The 20,288-nt window shown below is 44.3% G+C and overlaps 1 protein-coding gene and 1 non-coding gene across 4 annotated transcripts in view; both read left to right on the top strand.

The window, feature by feature from the left end:
• The window catches only part of B4GALNT2 (beta-1,4-N-acetyl-galactosaminyltransferase 2), a 49,921-nt gene extending 45,454 nt beyond the window's left edge, over positions 1-4,467 (top strand). For 2 of the 3 annotated variants that reach the window (XM_058560744.1, XM_058560745.1), the window contains exons 10-11: positions 1,848-2,067; positions 2,941-4,467. In XM_058560744.1, coding sequence (XP_058416727.1) covers positions 1,848-2,067; positions 2,941-3,146 — 426 coding nt within the window. In that variant the 3' untranslated portion in view covers positions 3,147-4,467. Of the gene's footprint in view, positions 1-1,847; positions 2,068-2,940 lie in introns of those variants that run through there. The other variant, XM_058560746.1, reaches the window with a different exon arrangement.
• Positions 4,468-15,101: 10,634 nt separating this feature from the next.
• Positions 15,102-15,173, top strand: TRNAQ-UUG (transfer RNA glutamine (anticodon UUG)). The gene has a single exon. It is a non-coding gene; the product is annotated as a tRNA-Gln (tRNA).
• The last annotated feature ends 5,115 nt before the right edge of the window (positions 15,174-20,288 follow it).

Here is a 20,288-nt window from a genome sequence, read left to right as displayed (position 1 = left end):
ATGCTCACTTTTCTTGGAGCAAATTACACGCCCCCTCCAAATTCACCATTGTTCCATCTTGAAAATGGTGTGTTTATGCTTCACGTCTAACTTCCTCCCCAGACTGGTGTGAGATGAAAGAGAGCAGTGCTCTGGTTCTGTCCCACACCATTAAAAAAAAATGTAAATGGCACAAAACTTTAAGAGCACACATGACCCTAATGACATTTAAAAAAATAATGATAGAAACATCAAAAGTCAATTCACATATAGAAAAGAGAAGAAAAAGGTGATAGTTAATAATACTGTGTTGTATTCTTGAAAATTGCGAAGAGGATAGATCTTCAATCTTCTCACCACACACACGCAATAGTAACTATGCAGAGGTGATGGATATGTTAATTAGCTTGATTGTGGTGATCTTTTCACAATGTATACATATATCAAAACATCAAGCTGTACACCTTAAATATATATGATATTAATATGTCAAAGATATCTCAATAAGACTGTTTAAAAAACAAAGAAAAGAGAAGAAAATGGATAAGAAGGTAAGTGACGTTGTGACCACAGTTAACTCCTACTCCAGGTGGGCAGTCTCCAAAGCATCCTGATTGACTAAGACACCTCTTGGCTTCTAAGATACTCTTTGGCTTCTCTTCTAGAGACCAAATCACAATAGCATAAATGAGATAGAAGGTATAGTTCTGCTCACGTAGAAATCCAAGCTGGCACATGACTCTGTTTCCAGGGTCACCTGGACCAGCTTCCTTCCCTTGTTGTCCTGCCATCCTTGTGGTCCTTGGCTGCATGGCCAGAAGAAAGGGAGAGAGGAAGCGGAGGACAACCAGCTTTTAAGAATGTGATCTAGTAGTTGCAGACATCTGTTCTAAATCGTATCCTCTCAGACCTTAGCCACATGGCCAAACCTTGCAAGGGAAGTGGGGAAATTTAGTCTTTAATTGGATAGTTGGCTATATCTTAATTTAGTCCACTTAAAAGTCAGAGGGGGGCCGGCCCCGTGGCTTAGCGGTTAAGTGAGCGCGCTCCGCTGCTGGTGGCCCGGGTTCCGATCCCGGGCGCGCACCGATGCACCGCTTCTCCGGCAATGCTGAGGCCGCGTCCCACATGCAGCAACTAGAAGGATGTGCAGCTGTGACATGCAACTATCTACTGGGGCTTTGGGGGAAAGAATAAGTGAATAAATAAAATTATTAAAAAAAAAAAGTCAGAGGGTTCGTTTACTAAAAGGAAGAAGGAAAGAACAGGTGATGGGGGATAATTAGACTTTACTGTGCCACCCTAGAGGATTATGATGGTTCAGGAGGAGATGTACTTACTCGTCCTGTTTTGCTCAGGCTCAATCACATAAGTGAACATTTCCCGTGAGCGCATGGACAGGCAGCTCAGAGAGGTGAGCTGGGAGCAGAGAACGGGAGGAAGACAGCTTGAGACAAATGGCTCACTGCAAGAAGCCCAGCAGTGGAGACACCACACACAGACCCCTGCACCCACATTCTGCTCCTCCTAATGGAAAGGAGTGAGTTACCTTCTTCTGGAAAGAGTAGGGTAAGCAGAGCAGAGAAGTTGTCTTCCCTTTGGACTTGGTGTAAGTGCTTGCTGCTCCCACCGAGAAGATTTTCTGGGGTAAGCAGGAAAGAAAAGATCCAAAGGACCCAGCAGTAGTTTGCTGAAGGCTGTGGCCACAACAGCAAAAAAGGGAGTAACTAAGGGATACTCTGAAGAGTACATAGAGAAAGGGTGTCATTCTCATTATAACTGAGGTTCACTCCAGTAAGGCTTCCTGGCAGAGGCAACGTGGATACAGAATCTGTGTTCTCTAACACATTTCTCTGCCCACCGGCTAGGTAGGTGGCAGTGTGCTTGGAAACGTTTTCCAATTTAAGCTGTTGCTGGAGCAGAGCAAGAATGGGGACTGTCTTCACCGGAAGCCGGGCTTTTTCCAGCCCGTGGACGGCTTCCCCAGCTGCGTGGTGACCAGTGGCGTTGTCAACTTCTTCCTGGCCCACACAGAGCGACTCCAAAGAGTGGGCTTTGACCCCCGCCTGCACCGAGTGGCTCACTCAGGTGGGAAGGGGAGCTGGGCTGTGAACTGGCCTAGGAAGCTCGTACTTTCCAAGGGCCGAGCACCACTGATGGTGGTCGCTTGCCTGGCCACAGTGGGTTTCCTTCCCTTCTCACTTCTGGCTAAGGGGCTCATGGTCTCTCTTGCCTCCTTCCACCCTCTCTTTGACTTCTTGTCTTCCCGTAGGCTGTTCCTGCCTATCTGAGACACCCTTCCCCATCCTTTCCCCACAGCTCTGTCCCCTCCCTCTTTTCCCACCCTGCTTCCTATTCCTACCCTGCTTCCTATTCTCATTTTCCAGAAAGCCTTTCCTATTTTTTTTTTTTTTGGTAAGGAAGACTGGCCCTGAGCTAACATCTATTACCAATCTTCCTCTTTTTACTAAGATTGTCTCTGAGCTAACATCCGTGCCCATTTTCCTCCATTTTGTATGAGGGATGCCGCCACAGCATGGCTTGATGAGTGGTGCATCAGTCTCCTCCCGGGATTCAAACCTGCAAACCCTGGGCCGCCAAAGCGGAGCACGTGAACTTAACCACTATGCCACCAACCTGGCCCCTCCTTTCCTATTTAACTGCAACCAGTTAACTGCCCTCTCTTTCCCCTCCTATATCCTCAGTCCTGGAATCCACAGTTCTGTCCAACTGGAAAGCTAATCTGTGTCTCTCTGCCTCTCTGCCCATATCTCTGTCTGATAAATGAGCTTATTTATTTCCTTCCAACTCATGAGCCTGGGCAGGTGGCTTTGCATGTGAACCTTACCAGGGCTATAAACTGTGTCCCCTCCCCCTAACTCTCCTGCCAGACCTGGAATATGACCCTGGATCTCTGGCTGAAGCTCACATTTCCTTCTTGTGCTTTCCTTCTCTTGGCAGAGTTCTTTATTGATGGGCTCGGGAGCCTGCTCGTGGGGTCATGTCCAGAGGTAATTATAGGTCACCAGTCCCATGTTCCAGTGGTGGACCCAGAGCTGGCCTCCCTGGAGAAGACCTACAGCACGTTCCGGGCCAACACTAATGCTGAGGTCCAGTTCAAGCTGGCTCTCCACTACTTCAAGAACCATCTCCAGTGCTCCACATAAAGGTGCCCAGGCATGGGAAAAGCACGAGGCTGACTGGTTGTGGGTATCTAGAACAGTGGAACTGGTTGTTGGGCTACCAAAAAATGGACTCCTGATAAGATGAACTGCAATGAAACATCTAGTGGGTAGGGCAAATGGGTCAAGTTACAGGAAGTACCAATCAAAGGTTAAGGGTCATTAAAAATGGACCAATCACTGATCGGGGCAATGGAGACTGTATTAATAACAATCGTTTATTTGTGTGATGCCTTACCATTTATGAAGCATTTGCAAGTACAGTGTCTCACGTCATCTCATTTGATCTCACACAAGAGTATATGATAGGTTGGTGTCCTCAGTCAAAGGAATGGCTGCCGAGTCCTTGAGGGTTATTTGGTGCGAATGATGTCACAGTCAGAAGCATCGTCTCCAGCATCACTGTCATCCACAAATTTTTACTTGGTCTTACCTTGTGGACTCACATAACGTGAGTACTCCACGGTCCTTGCCTTGAGGAGGTTGCAGCCTGGTTCAGTTCAGAATTGGGCAGCCAGAGTCAGAGGATCAGAGGAGGAGAAGGCAGCTGAGGAAGGCTCTGTGGAATAATCTCATCTAGAGCCTGGAAGATGGAGGAGATTCAGGTAATCGGAGAGAGGGAGGGAGGAGAGCACTGAGGTAGTCCACTGTCTGCCAGAACAAAGGTTCCTCTGGCATCAGACTCACTACCACAAAGACACGTCCAGAATATCAAGGATTGAACGTGAAGACACCGTGCTAAGATGCCGTGATAAACAGTGTAAGTGCGGTGGCAAGCTACTGAATTCCAGGGACTTGAGCCCAGTTGCTGACCACTCAAGACCCATGTCATCTATAGAGTGGAGCCACCACACATTGTTGAGGAAGGCTCTCTCTGTTATCTTGGGAGGCAGTAGATTCTACAACTACTGCGCTAGCCTTTGTGGTTTCCACTCTTTACTGAAGATGGCCTAGGGTAGTTCAGGATCTCTGAAAATGTGTCTGTGAGATATTAGTAAAACTTTATGAAAAACATTTTAGTCATTAAGTAATTTTGAAAAATACTACATGCTATATCTCCCTCTTGGAAAATTGCAATTCACATTAACATATTAAAGGCTCTAAGAAGTCCTGCAGTAAAGAAATAAAGAAATAGGGCCGGCCCCATGGCTTAGCGGTTAAGTGCTCGCACTCCGCTGCTGGTGGCCCGGGTTCGGATCCCGGGTGTGCACCAACGCACTGCTTCTCCGGCCATGCTGAGGCTGTGTCCCACATACAGCAACTAGAAGGATGTGCAGCTATGACATACAACTATCTACTGGGGCTTTGGGGGAAAAAATAAATTTTAAAAAAAAGAAAGAAAGAAATTAGTTTAACTTTGTTTAACTCAGCATTTCTCAGATATGGATATAGACTGACAGTCATTTTCTATTCTGCCAAACCGTAATTGAACACATACCCCGTTCCATTGTGTATGTCATAAAGATTCTACTGCAAAAGCTTTTACAGCTTTAACTAATATGCACAATCGTTTCATGCAATAGTACATGCATTTTACATACTATAACATAGCTATATAGGAAGACTATGTTGGATTGTTCCATTCAGCACTTCCCTAGGACCCAGGCAAGCAGAGCCCCCACCTGGATCCTGGGCTTCAGAGAACCCTGAACATCACAAACGTGTGTTTACGGTGAATATCTGAGCATCTCTGCCACTCAGGATCCAGTGCTCAGAGCTAGTACAGTGTAACCTGTTACCCTAAATACCCATTCTTGGGACTAACACTGTTAAGGCCCCAGGAAGGTACTTCTCCACACCTCTTGCCTTATGTCCTCAAAACAAAAGACAGCTACATCCAAATGCACTGAAAGTTTGTGGACAATACTTTGGAGTGCAGGTAAGATTTGAGCTAGATTGCTTAGGTAAAAGAAAAAGACCAAATTTTTGATTTACTAAATTCTTCCTCTCAGATCACATAAATAGCCATAGAGTCTTGCCTGTTACCTAGTGTCTATTTTCTTGCCTTTCGATTCACAGTTCCAGAAGTACTAAAAATTTAGTGTGGTATTCACAGCAATTGCACATGGCAGCTTAAGAACACTTAAAAATAGTAAAAAATTTGTATTACTCTGTAATTTTTTCATACGTAGATCTAGCTGTATCATGCTCGAAATGTGACACCAATTCTTTACATTGGCAATTAGGTGGTTATTGAAAGCTAAAATTGTAATAATTTTATTTTTATAAAAATATTTGATGACTTAAATTTTCAAAAATTAAATTTAAAATAAGTAACCACATTTGATTTTTTTTGTGAGGAGGACTAGCCCTGAGCTACCATCCGATGCCAATCCTCCCCTTTTTTTTTGAGGAAGATTGGCCCTGGGCTAACATCCGTGCCCATCTTCCCCTACTTTATATGGGACGCTGCCACAGCACGGCTTAACAAGCAGTGCGATGGTGTGCGCCCGGGATCTGAACCTGCGAACCCTGGGCCGCGGAAGTGGAGCGCATGCACTTAGCCACTGTGCCACTGGGCTGCCCCCACATTTGATTTTTAAATATGATATTTGTTCATTATAATTTTCATTTTGTCTTTTAATCTTAGTAGATAATTTTGGATACTTTAAAAGAAAAATAACTTCTAAAAACGTGAAAAATAATTTTAATTTTTACAAATTTTTAGCAAATCTTACATTTGTTTCAATTTTACCCTCGAGGTAAATTTTGTACACTGTGAACAATAATCATACTTTTTTGTGTGTGAGAGGAAGATCAGCCCTGAGCTAACATCCGTTGCCAATCCTCCTCTTTTTCCTGAGGAAGATCGGCCCTGAGCTAACATACGTGCCCATCTTCCTCTACTTTATATGGGACGCCGCCACAGCATGGCTTGACAAGCGGTGCGTCGGTGCACGCCGGGGATCCAAACCTGCGAACGCTCGGGCTGCCAAAGCGGAGCGCGCAGGCACTTAACCACTACGCCACAGAGCTGGCCCCGTACTTAATGTTTTAATTCCTTAGATTATGACTACTCAGTGTGCTGGTCCACAAAGAGATAAGGAGCATGCATCAGAATGTAATCAACATACTGCTTCCTTTATTGAGAAAGTCTTGCCATGAGAAAATGTCACCTCAACTAAACAGTGTGCTAAGGGATGGAGATGATTTTGATTCTGGCACCAGCTCCTTATCTCACTGCAGACTGGAAACAAAGAGCTCACGGACCAGATCTCAGAGGATGCTTTGAGTAGCATTACTTTAGAGGTCAGCAAACGTTTTTGTAAAGGACCAGATAGTAAATATTTTAGGCTTTCCGGGCCACTTAAAGTCTCTGTCACATATTGTTTTTTTTTTTAAATAACCCTTCAAAAATGTAAAAACCATTCTGAGCTTGTGGGGCCATTCAAAACCAAGCCACGGGCTGCATTTGGTCTACTGGCTGTAGTTTATTGACAGATCAGTAAAGTCATTGGCTATAAATTATGTGAAAAATATCAGTTATAAAAACATAATTCATGATTTTGCTGAAACAAAAAGCAAATTATTGTATGGAATAAATATATGACAAATTATGAATGTATATGTATTTCTTTGTTCTTATCCAAACGTCAACTAAACCACCAGACATGCACGATAATTATTAAACTCCATTGCTTTGGTATGTTGCCTACTTTTAGTCTTACTAAAACCACAGCTTTATAATATTTTCGATTTTGCCTTGTCGAGGTAAGAGGATAGAGCATTTATTTTGACAGTTTGCTAGCTTCAGTTATTATAACTTTTAAACGTTTAAAAATAATTAAAACAGAAATTAAATATTTAGACAAATATTTAATTTGTACATTTGTCCCTGGCCTGGTTCCACAAAATTTCTGCCATCCTGATTAATTACTTGCATTCTTGATTTAGGAGGATAGAGCTGTGCACTTTCCTGGCAATTATAGCTTTTGCCAATATCCTCCAGCAGGGACCATTTTGACATGCTGTAGTTATCAGTATATTCCAGGCACATCCTCTTCCCTGTCCCAGGATCTGGAGCCTTCTACTCCAATAGGAAGGAGTAGTTAAAATGGAGCTCTTGCAGGGTGTTTGCCTAAACTGTGAGCCAATTCTCCAGGAATTCTTCTCCAGAAACTGATCAACTACCCAGAGAGTGTGTGCCCCACTCCCTGGTCAAAATGTATTAGACCAAGAGAGGCAGGCTCCTGAACCAATGGCCAATCAGATTGTCTCTGTTGGGATTTGAATTGGGCCTGAAAAACATCAAGGCAGGCTCTGTGGGTGGCTGCCCTTCAGACACCACACAGGAGCAGAACTGCCCCTTTATGCCGTGTGGACTGAGGAGCAGAGAAGGCCAGTCTGCAGCTAGAAAAGAATTCAACATATGCACCAAGAGGAGCTGCAACGAGAGACTCCTGACAGCCTTCTGGTTCTTTCCTGAGGTCTGGCTACAGTCTGGCCCAGGGGTTTTGTGAAACAGTATACCCTTATATTTTTCCCTTTTTACTTAAGCTAATTTGAGTGGGTTCCTGTGACTTATAGCCAAAGTGTCCTAAATAATACAACCACTCTGTGTGTCTGGCTGTTTTCAAAACAGAAAGGCATAAATAAAAGGTTTTTTCCTTGGGTAGTTTGCAAGCAAAACTCAGGTCACAGACAATAACAGCCACATAGGCCTCTCTCCAGCCTTGAATTTCAGACACAACCAAGCAGCTTGGACCAAACCAATTGACAAAGGTATCCTTCCAGGACAGTGAAGGTCCCCTGATACTTCCTGCTGAACTCCCAAGTCTAGGACAGGTTGGTGCAAATAATTGTGTGGGCCTCCAGGGGGAGCTCAAGCCTCCTCCCTCTGTTTCCGCTCTGCTTGTTCCTCACCCCCCTGCTCAGAAAGGAAAACTGCTGCCATGACTTTCAGAAAAGAGGACTTTTTTTTTTTTTTTTTGCTGAAGAAGATCTGCCCTGAGCTAACATCTGTTGCCGATCTTCCTCTTTTTGCTTGAGGAAGATTAGCCCTGAACTAACATCTGTGCCAATCTCCCCCTGTTTTTGTATGTGGGTTGCTGTCACAGCATGGCCGCCAACAAGTGGTGTAGGTCTACGCCTGGGAGCCAAACCCAGGCTGCCACGGCCCCTGCCAAACCTAACCACTGGGCTGTGGGGCTGGCCCCCAGAAAAGAAGAATCTTATTGGCTACTGGGCAAGTGGCCTTTTTCTGGCCTTCTTGGGGATGCCCATTTCATGTGGCTGAAGTGGAAATGGGATTGCAGTCTGCTTCCCTCTGGATACTCTCTCTTCCGCCCTGAGGAAAGTCCCTCCCCAACTGTTTTTGATTTCTGATAGACCAAAAATATACATAAGCTACTACAAAAAGTGTATCTAGTAGAATGTTTTTGCCTGCGGGTACCAGAAACTTGACCCAAACCGTCTTAAATTATCTCATATAGCTTGACGCCCGGAGGTGGGGCAGACCGCGGGTGTCCTATCACGGACAGGAATATTATTCCCACAGGCTCGGAATCCCTGGCAGTGGACAGGGTGCCTTGGTCAGCCCATCCAGTGGCTCCAGTTTCTTCTCTCTAGGAGGAGTCCCTTGTCCATTTTCTTTCAGGTCCTTATTTGAGCAAGCATTAGCTAGGTTGACCTTTCTGAGACCTACACAGCTTTAACTGCCAACTTCCTGTTAGTGGTGTTCACCAGCCTGCAGATGGCCGTGGGCGTTAAAACTCACTAGCTCTTATCAGTCAGATTTTAAAGGAAACTGAATTGCCAGTGAGATCCCTCAAACTTACAGGTTTTTTGTCATTTCCAATCAATTCCAGACATTTTGTCTAGACATAGTCTTTGAGATTGGGAAATCCATTCTGGCAACCACAGACATCTACACCTTGCCTATTCTCTGGCACTCAGTTAAATGGCCTCTACCTTGACGCTATTCAAAATAGTTGTCTAAGGTACAGAGAGACCATGTATAATCTGTTCTTTGCCCCTAGGTTTTTTCTTTTCAGGGACAGAAAGTGTTTAAAGCCTCGCAATGTAGCAGGCTGGTTTTGTGCTCAAACAGGTCTCATGCTGTCTCCCTACGTCCCTGCTGCTGCTTTCTTCTGGGGCAGAGAATTCAGCTTTTCCAGCCCTGCAAGGCTCCAAATTACAGGATTTCCAGTAAACTTGGATTGCGAGCCACTCTTTTGCAACCACATACACCTGCTTTACAACAGGGCACCTTCAGCCCAAAACTTGTCTCTCTTCTAGGACCATCCTAAAGACTGCATGAAGGGCTAACACATGCCAACATCCTGATTTTTTCCTACCATTTCTCATTCTTGATAGTCTACAGTCTTGATGGGCATGTAGTCTTGTGTTCCAGACGCCAGGAACAGTTTCAGGATCACCAGCCTCCCAGGAGGTCACTGCTCTCTATGCCATCTCTTCCGCTCAAGCCTGTATCTAATGACCTTCACAGAGGATTCACATCTATAGATGGCTCTTCTTTTTCTTAATCCTTTGCCTAGATGCTCCAGCTGCCTTTACGCCCTTCAGCCTCTCTGCTCTGGCTTCAAACACGTCTCCCGTATAAAATCTACATCTCTCATCCCACTTTAAATTTTACCTAGAGATTATCAAAGTTGTCATTATGTAACTGAGTAATCTGTATAACTGCACATGCCCTCTCCTACCCCATGTGCTTGGAAACATCCCAGCTCTCTGCTTGCAAGGACACAGAAGGCATTAATCATAAAAGGAAAAGAAAAGGATAAATTTGATTTGATCAAAATTAAAACCTTCTGGGCCGGCCCCGTGGCTTAGTGGTTGGGTGCGTGTGCTCCGCTGCTGGCGGCCCGGGTTCGGATCCCGGGCGCGCACCAACACACCGCTTCTCCGGCCGTGCTGGGGCCGCGTCCCACATGCAGCAACTAGAAGGATGTGCAGCTATGACATACAACTATCTACTGGGGCTTTGGGGGAAAAATAAATAAATAAATAAATTATTAAAAAAATTAAAATCTTCTGCTAATCAAAAGACACTATGAAGGAAGGGAAAAGACAAGCCACAGACTGGAAGAAAATATCTGCCATACAGAAATTTGGCAAAGGACTCATATCCAGGATATACGAAGAATTCCTATAAAGCAATAAGATAAAGATAATTTTTTTAAAAATGGGCAAAGTACTTGAAGAAGCACTTAGAGAAGAAGATATCCAAGTGGCTAGTGAGAGTGTAAAAAAGATGTTCAGCATCATTAACCGTCAGTGAAATGCAAATTAAAACCACAAGGCGAGCTCATTAGACATCCGCTAGAACAGCTGAATTTAAACGACCAACAATAAGCACCTATTAGCTAAGATGTGAAGCCAGTGGGACTTTCTCAGCCACTGCTGGTGGGAGTGTCAAATAGCACGACCACTCTGGAAAGCTGTTTGGCAGTTCCTAATAAACTTAAATGTACACTTAATCTATGATCCAGCAATTCCATTCCCAAGTAATGTCCAAGACAAAAAAGGTTTGCACAAGAGTGGTCATAGTAGCTTCGTTTATGTTAGCCCCAAACTGGAAACCACCCAAATGTCCATCACTGGGAGAACGGACCAACAAATTGTGGTATATCCATAGAGTAGTTTACTCCTCAGCATCAGGGGCCAGCCCAGTGGCATGGCAGTTAAGCGCGCGCTCCGCTTCATTGGCCCGGGGTTCACAGGTTCAGATCCCAGGCGCACACTGACGCACCGCTTGTCAAGCCATGCTGTGGCGGCGTCCCATATAAAGTAGAGGAAGATGGGCACGAATCTTCCTAGGCAAGAAAAAGGGGAGGATTGGCGTCAAATGTTAGCTCAGGATACTCTTCCTCACAAAAGAAAAAGAAAACATTATCTTGAGCAAAAGATATTGCTTTGTGATATCTTTTGTGTCTGGCTTCTTTTGCTCAACACAATGTTTTTGAGGTTCGTCCATGTTGCTTTATATATCAATAGCATATTTTTTATTGCTGAATAGTATCCCACTGTATGAATATACCACAGTTATATACCTATATATGTAATATAATATAATATATAAAGAATAAGCAAAACTAATTTATGACGATAGAAACCAGAGGAGTGATTTCAAGGGAGCAGGATAGGTAATGACTGGAAAAGGGCCTCAGGGAAGTTTCTGGAGTGGTGGAAATGATCTAGGTGATGGTCATACAGGTGTATATCTTTGTAGAAAATAGTTGATTTCTTTGGTTAAGATTTGTGCATTTTACTTAAGGTAATAGTCTCTCGATAAAATACCATTGAAAAAGAATGAGGTCTATTTTATAGGTACTGTTATGCAACAATCCTCAAGGTGTGGTGCTGAGTAAATAAAACAAGGTGCAGAACAGTGTTTTGAGTTTTTTCAAGAAGAGGAGTATGCATACACATGAATATGTGTCTAAGAATAAAATCTCTAGAAGGAGAGCATCAGAAGTTGCTCTGAGGACAGAAAGTTATAGTCAGGAAGTTTTCTTTTTCTGTATATTTCCTTTTATACCTTCTGAATTTTGTATTATGCTCGTGTATTACACATTTAAATATTTTTAATGTTTTTAAAGAGAGAAAAAACAAAAAGGTTTTCAAGTGATATTTTGTTATTAGGTAAAGGGCAAAAGCAGAACATAAAATTATATATACAGTGAGGCTTACTTTGTAAAAACACATTTTAAAAAAGGAAATGGAATAAATCAAATGTTAAGAGTGCTTGTTGGAGTTGTGGTGATTTTAAAATATTTCTTCTACGTTACTACATTTTCCACAATAGATGTTTTACCTTTATAATCTGAAAAGATAAAATAATTATTTTAAAAAGAGAAAGTGAAAATATTCAAAATAAGGATAAAAAGCGGATGCTGCCTTGTTGAAAAAAATAAGTGGCCAGATTTCCCCATCAGAGCCTCAGGAATGCCAGGCCCAGAGTAGGGGGCTGGGCGTAGGGGTTCTAGGGGGCGAGCTCAGAGACTCAGGCTATCACTGGTCACCCTGCACAAGGAGGCGCTGATGGCTTGTCTGGCACAGTTGGGGCTCCCAAGGCAAAGCAGGGGATTTGTGGCAGATATCACCTCTCCTGGGTGGCGAGGACACAGAGCAAGGCTGGTTCTAGCCCAGCTAGCTGTGAGCAGCCAGGCATGGATAAAGGAAACCGACTGCACATAGCCTGGATAGTGAATATGAATACTTTCCACTTTGACTACCTAAAGCATCGTTGTCCCCATTATTCCATTCACTATCCATTTACAGGCTCACAAGAAACTTGGGAGAGTATCTTAAAAGTCCCTAATCCTGCACTTTAGCCCTCTTTTCTTAACCCCGCCCTGATTGTACTTTCTGGGGTACACTCTGCTGCTGTTCAGCCCTCAGTCTCGGTGCCACAGCTGAAGCCACACTAACCCCACCTCGGACTGAGCCTCCCCCACGCTTCAGGAGCCACCTTTTGGAGGCTTAGAGTCTGTTATCAAATATGTCTTGGGATGCCATCTTTGGGATGTCACGGCACCGTGGATTTATGTTAAAAGAAACTATTTACGCTGGGGCAGGGAGATTACATATTGTCTCCATTTTCTCTGTTATTAGTAAAAAAATTAATGAATGTGATCTTAAAGGGTCTCTGAACACAAAAGTGGAATGTGTTTCTTCTAAGTTCTCCTGTGCCCTCTAAGGGGGGTTCAATGAACATGTTTGGTAAGGTACTAGCCACATTCAAAGGTAAGCAAGTCCTGGGCCCTGTCCCCAAAGGAATTCACAGCCCAATCAAGGGAGGGAGGGGGGAAAGATGGGAGGCACTGAGCCACAGAACACAATTACCTATAATCCCAGTGAGTAACGGCAAAAGCTGTAAGGGAGATAATCCTTTTATGCCTCCTGAGGAATGTGCGAGTGGGGGATTTCAGTGAGGGTCTCATTTGGGCTGGTAAGATTTTTTTCAAGCTGAGGAAGATGGTGGAGGGAACTGGAAAGGAAGAACTAGGGAATGGGAGTAGGGAGAAGTGGGAGTAGAAGGGAGGTGCTCCTTTACCCTCATACTGGACAGAAGGAACTATGTCCTATACACTTTCAAAGGATATAATCATCATCCTTTAGGATTTCTACAGTAGCTTTTGAAAAATTATTTTCAATGCACTCTTGCTGGTCCGGAGCCCTATAAGAAGGAAATAGACAGGAAAGCTGAGGTCCAGAGATGCTCAAGTCATTCGATATTAAGCCACTCCAGCCTTAACAGAAGGACACCCTTATGTCAACATAGAAACTCAAGGGGAGTTTGGTCATTCCTCAAAATGGAAAATCGTTTATGTTTCTCCTGACAATACACAAGAGTTATAAAAAAATTTTTCAAGCAGTACAGAAAAAGAGGCCCCCATAAATTTACTCCCCAGAGGTAACTGTCTTTCACAGACCTTTTCGGATTTGGGCTAAGTAGGTTCTCGACTGTAGGCAACAGAATGGGACTCTGGGTACCTTAAGCAGACAGTCCCTTCTTCTGGATTCTAAATCCAATTGGCCAAGCTAAGGACACACACTTCCACTCTGGCTGCCAGAAGCCTGGAGAGTGAGTATGTCTATCTTGGGGCACAGCCCTGCTGTCACCCAGACCCACACAATGTTGGATCCCTCAAGAAAGGGAGTCAGTCAGATGTCCCAGGTCAAATAAATGGCAAATGTTCATTACATATGTATATAGCTTTTCTGTTTGTATATAAGTGAGATTTTATTATACATACTAATTGGTAAGTAGTCTTTTGTTTTTGTTCGTTTTGTTTAGGCCTGTATATTTTTCACGTCAATACAATAACTTATCCCCGAAATTCCTGCACAATATTTACTATATAGATATTGTCAATATTTATTTAATCGGGGCCAGTCCTGGTAGCCTAGTGGTTAAGTTAGGCACCCACCCCTTCCGCAGCTCAGTGGGTTCCCCTGGTGCAGACCTACACCACTCGTCTGTCAGTGGCCATGCTGTGGTGGTGGCTCACGTACAAAAAGAGGAACATTGGCAGCGGATGTTAGCTCAGGGCAAATCCCCTTCAGCAAAAACAAAACAAAACAAAAATATTTATTTAATCAATTTTCACTTGATGTGCATTTATTTTCTATTCTTTACAACACAGCTGAGAACATCCTGAACACTTGGCACTCGTCCTAGTAGTCCCTTAGGATAAAGTTCCCAAAGTGAAATTGCTGAGTCAAATGGCATATAAAATTTTACCTCTGGCCAGATTGACGTGAAGAAACATTAACCGTTTACACTTTCACTAAAACTTATGAGACAGTTCAAAAGAAGCTGTTTCTTTCACTGACCTGATTGAAACCTACATGTTAAGAGGAACCGCCCACCAAGTTAGCAGTCCCATCAAGTAGCTTTTAAAGCAGGGCACAGAAGTGGAAGCAAAAGCGCTTTGTGTACATGTCTCTAGCTACTTGGGACGCGCGGAATCAGGTGGGCCGCCTGGGCTTTGAATCGCTGTCCCCCAACGTCCCAGTCCGCTTCGCTCCCCGCTCGGCCAAAGTGTCCCTCGTAGAGTACTCCCTATGTAAATAAATAAATAAACAAGTACGAAGCCCAGGATGCGTGCGCCGAGACTCCTGCTCCCGGGGCTGCGAATCGGAGCTGGCCTTCTCCAGCCCCCAGCCTGGCCCGGCATCGTGGGCCGAGCCCCCGCCAGCCCGCCGCCCTCCTGGCTTCCCGGGGCGCGGGTTAGGACCCCGGGAGGCGAGCAGAAAGAGCGGCGGCAAGAGATGACACCCCGGGAACCGGGAACGGCTGGGACGCGGGCGACACGGAGGACCTCGCTTCTCCGCTTCCGCCCGCCGGTGTGGCCTGGGGCCCAGAGCCCAGGGCCCAGGGCGGGCGAACCGGGCATCGCCAGGCGCTGTCTAAGGGCAGCTCAGTGAGCCATGTGGCTTGAGAAGGCGCCCGGCAGCCTCAAGTAGCCGGCAGGTCCCATGGTGTAATGGTTAGCACTCTGGACTTTGAATCCAGCGATCCGAGTTCAAATCTCGGTGGGACCTCACCAGCAATTTTGATTCCACAATTTATGTTTTGGAGACAGCTGACGGCAGCGGCCACCGCAGGCTGTGCCGTTGCCCCTGTGACCTAGCGGATCGCGGTTTAGGGTACCTCCCCCTCTCTCAGGATGCTTTCATTTCAAGGCTGGCCTGAGGGTCACAGGGCGCATGCGCGAGAATCTGGACGGAAAAGTGAAAGTGTTGGTGACTGACGGAACGTGACTTTACCCTGGAGGCCACAGCCGAAGGAGCCCGAGGCATCCCACCCCCCGAAAGCTCCCCGGAATCCTTCTTCCTATTGGCTAGTGTGCAGAGAGCGAAACATTTACGGCTCCACAAGCTAGGAACGAGGAACGAAACGGTCCGACCGAGCCAAGGGGCGCGAGAAGGAGTAACAGGCTGGGGAGGAGGGTGCGTGTTTGGGGAGCACATATGAAGTGTGTCTGTCTTGGTTGTCCGGTGCTCAAGCAGTGGACAGTGTGGTTGTCCGCGTCTTTCGGTCAGAAGAAAAACAAAAATCCCTTCGTCAAGGTATCGATTCTTCAGTCCGTCTCAGCCGGACAGGGTATCTCTGCCGGCGGTTTCTCAACGGGGTACTTCTCCCAAGCGGAGGACAGGAATCTCCATGGGGTCACGAACGCGGCTGAGCACGTCTCTATTGGCGAATCTGTCCAGGATCGGTGTTTTGGGTGCTGACCAGGCGCAGGTGATTTGCAGGAAACGATGTACCTCTGGGAGAGCGGGAAGACACGTGCATGGAGTGTTGTCTTCTTCGGATTTGGTATTTGGGTTTTGAGAGCCGTCTGTCCCTCTGGGGTAAGTGACGAGGGACCCCACTGACGCATTTGTGATCTCCCTACAGGGTGATTGGCACTGTGGTTATACGTTCCCTCCCCTTGGGAGGATGCCGTGGAAACAGAAAGGATCCTGCTCTCCCCACCTCTCCCCTGAGCACCTCTCCTCCCCACCCCACCCCACACACTCCTTAATCATTTGAATGGATTTGTGTGTATAAACGATCACAGCCTCAAAAATACCTAGGCATGAGAGGTGGGAGGCCTTGCTCTACATATGTTAAAGCTTACAGTATTGTCAACTATAAACTATAGGAATTAAGATAATGTGATACTGGTGCAGGGACAGACAAACATACCAATGGAACAGAATGGACAGCCCAGATACAGCCCCACATGTACTTGGACACCTGATTTATGACAAAGAGCAGTAGGAAAAGGACCTACTTTTCAATAAATTATTCCGGGACTATTGGGTGTCCATATGGAAAAATATGAAATCAGATTCCTCGCAACTTACACGAAACACAGCAATACATTCCATGTGAATTACAGATCTTAATGTGAAAAGAAAAGCAATAAAGCTTTTGGAAGACAACATGAGAGAATATTTTCATGACCTCAGGGTAGGGGAAGTCTTCTGAAACAAAACACAAAAGGTTCTAAAAGCTTGACATATGTCACCATATTAATATGATATTCCATGTTCTTCTTATCAAAAGACCCCAATAAGAAAGTGAAAAGTCACGGAATAAGAAAAGATATTCGTAATGCATAACTGACAAAGAACTTGTATCTAGATTGTATAAAGAACTCCTAAAAATCAATAAGAATAAAGACAAACAACCTAGTAGAAAGATAGCAAAAGAACTGGCACGTCACAAAAAAAGAAAATCCAAAAATAACTGATATACACATGAAAAGATGCAAAGCATCATTAGTCATCAGGAAAATGCAAACTAAAAGCTCAGTGAGATACCACGACACACTCACCAGAATGACAATACTGAATGTTACCAAGAATGTGGAATAATGTGAACTCTCACAGAAGTGTAAATTAGTGGAAAACAGTTAGACATTAACTATTAGCGTTGAAGATACTCATATCCTATGATCTAGCAATTTCACTTCTGTACATATACCCGCAGAATTGTGGGCATATGTGTACTTAGAGACATGTATAAGAGTGTTCTTTGGCAAAATAATAGCCCAAAATTGGAAGGAAGTCAAATGTCCCGCAGTAGAATGGATGAGTAATTTGCGGTAAGGCCATACAATGGAATATTATACAACAACAAAACAAACGCACAACTATGTGCAACAAAATGGATGAATCTTTAAAAAAAAAAGTATTGAGCAAAAGAAGGCAGACACAAAAGAATAAATAATACGTGATTCCATTTACAGAGAGTTCCTAAACAGGCAAAACTAACTACAGTACCATATATTGTTTACAGCTGCAAACTTAGATGGTAAAACTATCATGTTAAACAAGGAAATAATTCACGTGTAAGTGACAGACTGAATACCTTTGGGGAAGAGAGAGGGCTATGATTGGAAGGGCCGCAGCAGTCTCCTGGGGGTACTGGCACTATTCTATGTCTTGTCCTGGGTGGAGGTTACAGAGATTGTTCACTTTATAGAAATTTGTTAAAATGCACATTATGATGTGCATTCTCTATTCTGAATGTGTGTTATTTTCTCAATTGAAAAAGTAAAAAAACGTCTATCTAGAGACATGTTTCTGACCTGGTCACTGATGAGGAATCTGCGATCAAAAGTTTGTCCAAAGAGAGGGAGTCGGGATAAAGATCCTTTACTCTGAACCAGCCGAACCACATTCGGAGGATCAGACTCAATTCTAGGCGTGACACAAAGACATCGATAAATTTCATTCTGCCGCTAACTGGCTGGGTGCATAAGCAATTTAAATGTTCTGAAATTGTAGCAATGTGAGATGATGAATGTGTTAACTAAACTTATTGTGTAATCATTTCACAATAAATACATATACCAAATCATTATGTTGTACACCTTAAACTTATACAATGTTATATGTCAATTATATCGCAATAAAGCTGGAAAAAATTAAAAATATTCTGAGCCTTATCTGTAAAAGGACAACAATGGTGTCTTTTGCGTGGCAGTGTTGTGAGAATTAGTGATATAGTAAGGAAAAAGCCCTTTTCTTTGTGTCTGATCCATGATAGGCTCAACAATGGTAACTGCTAGAAGGACAACCAGCACAGTGAAGACTAGGGAAGCTCAGATCCTTGAGAAAAGAACACAAGCTTATACGGGGAGGAACACAACACTTACAGGGTTGCAACAGAGGCAGAGAATGAGAACTTGTGGGTGGAAGTTAGAGAGGAAAATAGGAAGAACTTTCTAACAATTTGAGTTATTCATCAACAGCACAGGCTTGATAAACTCTGAGCTTCTGATGCCTCCTGGGGTGGGGGGTGGGGGTCAAAGGTCTTCGTCACTTTGGGGTATAGGAAGGTTTCTGCACGTGAATCCTCGTGCTCACTCAGGACCCTGCTCACCAGGACCTTTCTCATCATTTCTCCAGTGGCTTTCACCATTTGTTTGTTTGTTTGTTTGTTTGTTTGTTTGTTTGTACCAAGACCCTCAGTAAGATATTTGTTTTACATCACAAACCAGTACACACACACACAAAACTGAAACAAACATTTAAGAAACAATATTCACCTTTACTACTGATAAATAAGTGAAAAGTAATGGGATATATTGGAGTATATGAGGAAGCCATTTGGTTTAAAATTAATTAGGCCTGACCTTGTTTTTCCAAAAGGGCCTGATCTGGCCAGTTAAGCAAACATTGTACGTCTGCTTTAAACATTTACTATGTCCCAAAGACAAGAATGATGCCCCTAAAGATAGGGATGTAACTCCCCCCACCACCCATATTGGCATTTCCTTAAGGATAAGCATCTCTTCCTGGGAACTAAGGATTAATTACCCACTTGCCGTGCTCACTTTGTGACCACTGACCTGCTGACCACTGACCTCCTGTGCCAGCTGAGCATCTCGAGACAATTATAAAAGGGACATTCCTATCACATGTGATGTATGCTCTTTGTTCCAAGACGGTATATAACCAGTCTGTACCCCCCACTTCTTTGGTGCCCTTCCTCCCTTGGGCTGTAGTCCTCAAACCTGGCTCATAATAAACTCACCCCAATTTTGATTCATAGATTGAGTATGGATGGTTTGCATTGACACTACATGTAAAAGTACACTCCAATATTTTGTATTTTTAAAAAGTTAGTCACAATTTACTAAATTGATTTCATAACTCACAAATGGTTCTTAAACCACAGTTAGTAAAACACTTTTGAGCTTACCACCATCCCCCATCTTTCCTCTCCTAGCTCCAGCTTCCCTGAGCCCCTCTCCACATTTCCTTCTCTCTCCATGCCCAGCAGCTCAGGGGAGAACCTTTCTTTCCTCCTCACCAACAGTCTGAGGAGCCCTTTGCAATAGTTTTATTCTTGTGAAGGGCCGCCAGACGAGGGCATCTTCCAGAAGCTAGTGCCTGCCGTATGTTGTCCCTGATCAGAGTCACCAGCAGATGGCGGAGTGCCAGGACCACCAGCGCAGCCAGGTCTGTGCCTAGCCTGGTCTCTCCCTTATGCTAGATTCCCAGGGCTGTCCATTCATTATCTTCTTTATTTATTCATTTATACATGAGATAATGTATATACAACACTTGTCACAATGCCTGGCACATAGGAAGCCAATAAATTAGAGAACACACATCATCATTGAACATCCATTTGTTGAATACCTACCATGTTCTAGGAGCTGGAAATACAAAAATAAAAGACTTGACCTCTCCCTCAAGGAGCTTGAAATCTTGACTGATAAACGAAGACTAAAATAGAGTATAAAATGAAAAGTCATAGGGGCCGGGGCCGGCCCCGTGGCTTAGCGGTTAAGTGCTCGCGCTCTGCTACTAGTGGCCCGGGTTCGGATCCCGGGCACGCACCAACGCACCGCTTCTCCATGCTGAGGCAGCGTCCCACATACAGCAACTAGAAGGATGTGCAACCATGACATACAACTATCTACTAGGGCTTTGGGGGGGGAAGAAAAGGAGGAGGATTGGCAATAGATGTTAGCTCAGGGCCGGTCTTCCTCAGCAAAAAGAGGAGGATTAGCATGGATGTTAGCTCGGAGCTGATCCTCCTCATACACACACACAGAAAGTAATAGGCTCAGGAGTATATGTGAACACAAAGGTAAATGAAACCCACCTAGGTAAGGTGGAAAAAAAAGAAATCCAGACTCAAGCGCAGAA

The sequence above is a fragment of the Diceros bicornis genome, chromosome 18, assembly GCF_020826845.1.
Source record: "Diceros bicornis minor isolate mBicDic1 chromosome 18, mDicBic1.mat.cur, whole genome shotgun sequence".
Lineage (NCBI taxonomy): Eukaryota > Metazoa > Chordata > Mammalia > Perissodactyla > Rhinocerotidae > Diceros > Diceros bicornis.
This window is presented reverse-complemented; position numbering and strand designations above follow the sequence as displayed.